Source organism: Homarus americanus, unplaced genomic scaffold (assembly GCF_018991925.1).
Source record: "Homarus americanus isolate GMGI-L3 unplaced genomic scaffold, GMGI_Hamer_2.0 scaffold32871, whole genome shotgun sequence".
NCBI lineage: Eukaryota > Metazoa > Arthropoda > Malacostraca > Decapoda > Nephropidae > Homarus > Homarus americanus.
Window position 1 is genome coordinate 1,245,873 of NW_024748870.1, and position 8,274 is coordinate 1,254,146.

Consider the following 8,274-nt stretch of genomic DNA (forward strand, 5'->3'; position numbering starts at 1 on the left):
CTGAGCTCTGTATTGCTGATAGTAATACACCTGGCAATGATGAAAATGATTTAGGTATTGAGAATCTGCTTGACAGTCAGGATGATTCATTTGATAGTGACATTGGTGGGAGAGATGTGAGTGAAGCTAAAGATTCAATTAACATTCATTCCCCAAAACCTGAAGCTGTTCTCTCTTCTGGTGACAACATTACCATTCAGAAAATACCTGTCACTAGGGAAAAACTGAGAGATGATCAGCAGAGTGACTCCGAATTAGCTGAACTATGGAGGAAGGCTGTGGATATGGAAGAAGCGGCTCGCTTGCCTGTTTATTACTACATGGATTCAGGGTTACTTATGATGAAGTTCAGAGCTGTATCTGATCCTGCTGATAAGTGGAATGTTGTGCATCCATCAGGTTGTGATTCCCAGTTGTCACAGGGGAGAAATCTTGAAATTAGCACACGACTTTTTGGGAGGACATTTAGGAGTTAGGCAAACATACAAATTTTTTTTTTCGCATTTTTACTGGCCTGGAATAGAAGGTGATGTTGCCATATACTGTAGAACTTGCCATGAATGTCTGATGGCTGGTAAACTGAATCAGGTCATAAAACCTGCTCCCGTAAAACCCATTCCTGTGGTAGATGAGCCATTTAGCAGGGTTATAATTGATTGTGTAGGTCCTCTCCCAAAAACTCGTTGTGGCCACCAATATTTGTTAACAATCATGTGTAGTACCACCAGGTACCCTTACAAAACATCAAAGCAAAGAGTGTGGTAAAGGCTCTGACTAACTTCTTCACAAAATTTGGCATTCCTAGAGTTGTACAGTCGGATCAGGGTACTACTTTCACCTCTTTCCTTTTCCAGCAGGTGATGAATGAATTGGGTATTAAGCAATACTTAGCTTCTGCGTACCACCCTCAAACCCAAGGTGCCCTAGAGAGGTTCCACCCGACTTTTAAACCTATGCTTAGGAAATACTGTATGGAGTCTTTTAAGGATTGGGATGGAGGAGTACCACTTATGTTGTTTGCCATAAGAGAGAGTCCCCAAGATTCCCTAGGATTCAGTCCCTTTGAAATGATTTTTGGTCATGCTGTAAGAGGTCCTATGACTGTGTTGAAGGAAAGTTGGATAAGTAATCAGATAAAAGTCCCTTTGTCAGTGTATGTACAGAAGTTTAACGAGAAACTGGAGAGAGTAGGTGAGATTGCTCGTGAAAATCTGTCAGAAGTACAGGAGAAAATGAAGAAGCGATATGATGAGCATTGTCAAGCTAGAGAATTTAAGCCTGGAGATAGGGTTTTAGCACTCATACCCCTGGATAGAAATCCCCTTTCAGCTAAATATGAGGGTCCATTCACTAAAGTTAAGAAATTAAATGACTTCAACTATGTCATTGCGACTCCAGACAAGAGAAAATTGGAGAGTTTGACTCATATCAACAGGTTGAAACCGTATTTTGGTTGGAGTGAAGTGGTTTGTTCGGTAACAGGAGGAGAGGAGGTGGTCCAAGACACTGATTTCCTAGTGGATATCCCCATAAGAATTTATAATTCCAATATATTGTGTGACCCTACCTCTAAAGTATTCCATCTTTCACAACAACAGTCTCAGGATGTGGTGCAACTGCTGCAGGAGTTCAAGCCACTCTTCGACGATGTGCCACGCCAGTGTCCTCTGCTGGAGCACGACCTAGTACTGCTGCCTGGCACATCTCCCATCAAGCAAGCATCCTACCGAATGAGCCCTGATAAACGGGAAAAGCTGAAGCAGAAGGTGGAGTATGTGCTGGAACATGACCTAGTGGAGAGGAGCAGTAGTGCATGGGAGTCACCCTGTATGCTGGTGCCTAAACCCGGCGGAAGTGTCCGCATGTGTACTGACTACAGGAAGGTCAACCTGGTGACACGTACTGATGCATATCCATTGCTGCGCATCGACGATATCATCGATAGTGTGGGTGAAGCATCATTTTTCACCAAGCTGGATCTTCTCAAAGGCTACTACCAAATCAAACTCTCGGAAGAGGCAAAGCAGATTTCAGCTTTTGTCTCTGCGGAGGGGCTGTGGCAATACAAAGTCATGCCCTTCGGCCTCAGAGGAGCACCAGCAACATTTCAGCGAGCGATGCATGTAGTGACATCAGGCCTGCCTGGAGTGTACGCCTATCTAAATGATCTGGACGTCGTCGGTGACACATGGGTACAACACATTGGCAGACTCCGTGAACTCTTCAATTGTCGAGCAGAGTTCAACTTCACTGTAAACCTACCTAAGAGTGAATTCGGACATGCTACCTTAATCTTCCTTGGTCATGTCATTGGATCAGGGAAAATTGCTCCAATTGCTGCCAAAGGTGCCGATATTCTCAGACTACCCACACCTCACAATCGAAAGGCTGTCAGAAGATTTCTCGGGAGGGCTGGATTCTATAGGTGATTTTGGAAAAACTTTGCCAGGGTAGTCACTCCCTTAACAGATTTGGTCAGCCCAAAAAGAAAGTTTGTGTGGACTGATGAATGCCAGACAGCATTCGAAAAGTTTCGTGGGTTGTTGGCAATGGCTTCTGTATTGCAACTCCCAGACTTTAAGAAACAGTTTGTGATACAATTGGATGCATGTGACACAGGAGTTGGTGCTGTGTTAATGCAAAAAGGAAAAGATGGAATATTGCACCCGAACTGTTATTTCTCGGTCAAACTGAAAAAGCATCAACGTGGATATGCCACAATAGAAAAAGTAGCATTGGCCCTTTTGTTAGGTCTGGAAAAGTTTGAGGTGTATGTAAGTGGATCACCTTACCCAGTGATAGTTTATACAGATCATAATCCACTTCAATTTGTTCATAAGATGAAAAATAAGAATCAAAGATTGTTACGGTGGTCATTAGCTCTTCAACCCTGTAATATAGAAATCAAACATATAAAGGGCTGTGGTAATATTATTGCCGATACTCTATCTCGTGTTGAGTAAAAGTTCATTCAGAGCTTCTTAAACTTTTAAATTAAGGGGGGAGGCGTTACGAGTGAGAATTCGATGGTTGGTTGTGGATTCGCAACGTGAATGTCTTTTGTTTGTGACATCATTTCTGCTCGCTTTATTTACATCCCAAGCCACGTGACGTTAGTATTGGGCCGGTGGTGATAAGTTAAGTATCTCCTTTCTTATTGTACAGTATATTTCTAGTGGTATAACATGTAAAAATTGTTCGACTTTTATAACACCAAGTTTTATTTGTGAAAGATTATTATTTATCATATTTTAGAGTTCCTCAGAAAATAACTTACTTATTTATGAGGTTTCGTGTGGTGGATATACCACGTTGTTCATGGTAGTTGTTAAACTACTTTTTGTTTATTATTTTGTCACTCGGTTGAGTCATTTATTTGATCAGATTTAATTTGTATTTGTTTATTTTTGTGCATACTGATATAGTTGTTTTATTGTTTGTTTGTTTATGTATTCTACAATTAAATCTACTGCATGTATTTCAATATACCCATAGTAATGAGGTGATGATTTTGGTGTGATCTATTCCTTGGACCTATAATACAAAGAGAAGTTAAATTTGTGATTTTGTTACAACCTAAGAGGCCGAGGGTCGTAACAGTCTTACTCTGGTAAGACTGTTAAATTCACTCTGGTGAAGAAGTGAATTTAAGAGGATTAGGGTCAGGGATGACTGTCCCATTACATAATGTAAATCTTGAGGGTGGATTTGTGAGTGGCATTGTAAAAGTTGGGGTAAGTGTTGAACTTCCCGTACCTGGAGTACAGATGTTATTGAGTAATGATTTGGCTGGCGACAAGGTGGTCCCAGAGCCTATTATGTGTGAAAATCAATTTGATGAAGAGGCTACTGTAGAGGTGAACCATGTTGTGAAAAATGAAGACGTGTTAGCCGATTCAAAGAAGCGTAAACCTGATGGTGATAAACAGTACAATGAAATTGTGTACCCAGCTTGTGTAGTGACCAGGGCAATGTCAAAGAGAAGAGAAGAGTTTGATGGTGATTTGGGAATAGGTGATATATTTAGTAAAGAGGATCTTATGACCACAGGTAATACAGTAGAATTGGAAAATAATAAGTTGTGTACTGTAGAAGCAAAAAATATATGTACTACCAGATTTTGTTGTGGACAAGGAAGAATTAGTAAGGCTACAGAACAGTGACGAGAGTTTGAGGGAATGTTGGAGTGAAGCTAAGAGAAATGGGGGTGAGCGTGATGTATCCATTGGATTTTGTGTACAAAGTGGTGTGTTAATGAGAAAGTGGAGGCCTGCTGATGTTCCAGCATCGGATTATTGGGAGGTTAGGAAGCAGATTGTTATTCCAAGAGAATATAGGGAATAAGTTATTGCTTTATCCCACGATTCTTGTTTGTCTGGACATTTGGGAGTCAGGAAGCCAACTGACAGGCTACTAACTCATTTTTATGGGCCAAACATAAAGAAAATGTATCTGAGTACTGTAAAACTTGTGAGATATGTCAGAAAGTGGACAAGCCCAACCACATTATACAACCGGCACCACTGAAGCCAATTCCAGCATTTTGTAAACCTTTTAGCAGAATTGTAATTGATTGTGTAGGTCCTTTGCCTAAAACACGGAAGGGAAATAATTATCAGTTTACAATAATGTGTGTGTCTACCAGATTTCCAGAAGCTGTACCATTACGTAGCATACATTCTAAAAATACAAGAGAGTTAGTGAGATATTTCTCCTGGTCCCATATCGATGGTTTCTTTAGGAAGCCATTACATAAAAATTTTATTTACGCTGGAAAACGATGCTAGTCTACGGACTTGGCGCACCCTCATTCGGTGTACGCTGTCAGCCCACGATTGCAGTTATCGTACGGCTCCCTCCTCCTCCCCCCACTTTTTTTCTTAGCCTACTTTTTTTAATGTTGTTTGGATTAGTAAAGGAAGGAAGATGAGTAAATAGAAGAATAAAGTAGAGCAAACAGAAAATAGTTAGTGATAACAGGTGGGGGGAAGCTGAGTTTCATCATGCGTCTGGATGAGCAGTTTCAACGTTACCAGACTACCTTACAGCTCCAGTGTACAGTAGTACCCCGCTTAACACGGTCAATAAAACCCACAGGGTACCGTGTTAAGTGAAAACCGTGCTAAGTGAACAACAGAACATATGGGATTAATTCCAATAGAAACTGGCCCATCCCCAAACTCCACTTTTTCCGACACAATACCTATGTTCTAGTAAAAATAACATCTTAATTTTATGATGGTACATGCACACAATTAATACTTAAGAGAAATAGAGAAATACAGTCGCCAAGTTAATGTCCATTCAAATAATGGACTCAACTCCCTCCCCCTCTTCTCACACAACACTGCTGGCTCTTCCCTCTCTGAGAAATTTTTGGGGGAAAACCACTAAATTTTAATAAATAATACCTCAAACTAAAGTTAGGATAATACAATTGACATTGCTGGATTCCTTGTAAGACCAGGAATATTTTGAATATAAATGTCATATATTTTGCACAAAAGATAACATATTTACTCAGAGTAAACATTTTATCTAAAATTTGTATGTCTAATGCAAAATCTATGATGTTTATATTCAAAATGATCACCAAATTGTAAGAATTCCAGCAATGTAAATTATATTCTGGCCTGGTAATTTGTATGAATTTTATGAGCTAAAACAAATATCTTCAGTTAATAAAAAAAACAAATATTCTTCACGACACTATCTGTCAATCAAAGTACCCCACTTTGCCTCCCCCCTTCATCAAACCGCGCGGTCAGTCCCAACCCTCCCCCCCACCCCCCACCAATCCTCCCTTCAAGAGATGTTGGGTGAAAAAACTAAATTTTAACATTTAGTATTAAATAATACCTCAGATTAAAGTTAGGATAATATAATTGACAGGAATATTTTGAATATAAATGTCATATATTTTGCACAAAAGATAACATATTTATTCAGAGTAAACATTACATCTAAAATTTGTATGTCTAATGCAAAATCTATGATGTTTATATTTAAAATGATCATCAAATTATAAGAATTTCAGCAATGTAAATTATATTCTGACCGGGTAATTTGTATGAATTTTATGAGCTAAAACAAATATCCTCAGTTAATAAAAAAAAAAAAGTATACCTATTCCTGTGGGTGACTGTACATGGAAAAAGAGAAGAGATAAAAAGATAATAACAGGAATGCATGGAGAAGATGACTACAATAGACACAGGGTGAATATAGACAGTGAAACAGATAGGAGGTTGACAAAAATAGACAGATTCATACATGCACAAATAGACAGCTGACTGACTGGTTCACATTAGACAAACAGGCAGAAACACGCCAACAACGGATAGGACAAACAGATTTGACGAGACAAAGAGTAAAGACGGGCTTACATTCAAACACCACGCAGACGAACAGACAGTTGGGATGGCAATATACAGGACGGGTAGACTTGAGACAGATTAGAAGGCATTTATAAACAAGAATAACACCAAATTGACCATAGCTGCATCAGTGAGGGTAGTGTAAATAATAAGACTCATTGAAAACTAACACCCTCGCGCGGAAAGAACATCGATGGTCGGTCAGTTATGTGAGATGGGCCAAAAACTGACTAACGTAGATGATGACTATGATGACTTAACACAGGTGATGACTTAAGCAGATGGTGAAAAATCTAACCAGAATCAAGGTCACTTCTCTTCATAATATAATTTATCTCGGAATGATCATCCGCGAATACTTCTTTAACTAATTATTCTAACCTTTATTCTATTCCTTCTTATAGTATATCAGATGCTGTAAGTATCTAGACCACGACCATGATTACAACAACCACGACCATGATTATAACAACCAGGACCATGACAATAACAACCACAACCATGATTATAACAACCACGACCATGATTATAACAACCACGACCATGATTATAACAACCACGACCATGATTATAAAGACCACGACCATGTTCATAACAACCACGACTATGATTATAACAACCAAGACCATAATTATAACAACGACGACTATGATTATAACAAGCATGACCATGAATATAACAACCACGACCATGATTATAACAACCACGTCCATGATTATAACAACCAGGACCATGACAATAAGAACGACGACCATGATTATAACAACCACGACCATGATTATAACAACCACGACCATGATTATAACAACCACGACCATGATTATAAAGACCACGAACATGTTCATAACAACCACGACTATGATTATAACAACCAAGACCATAATTATAACAACGACGACCATGATTATAACATCCACGACTATGATTATAACAAGCACAACCATGAATATAACAAGCACGACCATGAATATAGCAACGATGACTATGATTATGACAACCATGACTATGATTATAACAACCACGACCATGATTATAACAACCACGACTATGAGTATAACAACCACGACCATGATTATAACAACAACGACCATGATTATAACAACCACGAACATAATTATAACAACCATGACTATGATTATAACAACCACGACCATGATTATAACAACCATGATTATGATTATAACAACCACGACCATGATTATAACAACCACGACTATGATTATAATAACCACGACGATAACATAACCACGACTATAATTATAACAACCACGACCATTATTATAACAACCACGACCATGATTATAACAACCACGACTATGATTATAATAACAACGAATATGATTATAACAACCGACCATGATTATAACAACCACGACGATAATCATAACCACGACTATGATTATAACAACCACGACTATGATTATAGCAACCACGACCATGATTATAAAAACCGACTATGAATATAACAACCACGACCATGATTATAACAACAACCACGACCATGATTATAACAACCACGACTATGTAACAATCACGACTATGATTATAACAACCACGACCATGAATATGACAACCACAACTTTGATTATAACAACCACGACTATGCTGTAACAATCAAGACTATGATTATAACAACCACGACCATGAATATAACAACCACAACTTTGATTATAACAACAGACAATGATTGTAACAACCACGACCATGATTATAACAACCACGACCATGATTATAACAACCACGACCATGATTATAACAACCACGACCATGAATATAACAACCACAACTTTGATTATAACAACTACGACCATGATTATAACAACCACGACTATGACTGTCTAATCACGACTATGATTATAACAACCACGACCATGAATATAACATAAGATAACATAAG

The 8,274-nt window shown here is 38.6% G+C and overlaps 1 protein-coding gene across 1 annotated transcript in view; it reads right to left on the reverse strand.

The window, feature by feature from the left end:
- Positions 1–2,577: 2,577 nt before the first annotated feature.
- Positions 2,578–8,274, reverse strand: part of LOC121853116 — a 52,449-nt gene continuing 46,752 nt past the window's right edge. The window contains exons 7-8 of the mRNA XM_042347057.1: positions 2,788–2,890; positions 2,578–2,628 (exon numbers count right to left, since the gene is read on the reverse strand). Of these exons, the coding sequence (XP_042202991.1) occupies positions 2,578–2,628; positions 2,788–2,890 (154 nt within the window). The remainder of the gene's footprint in view (positions 2,629–2,787; positions 2,891–8,274) is intronic.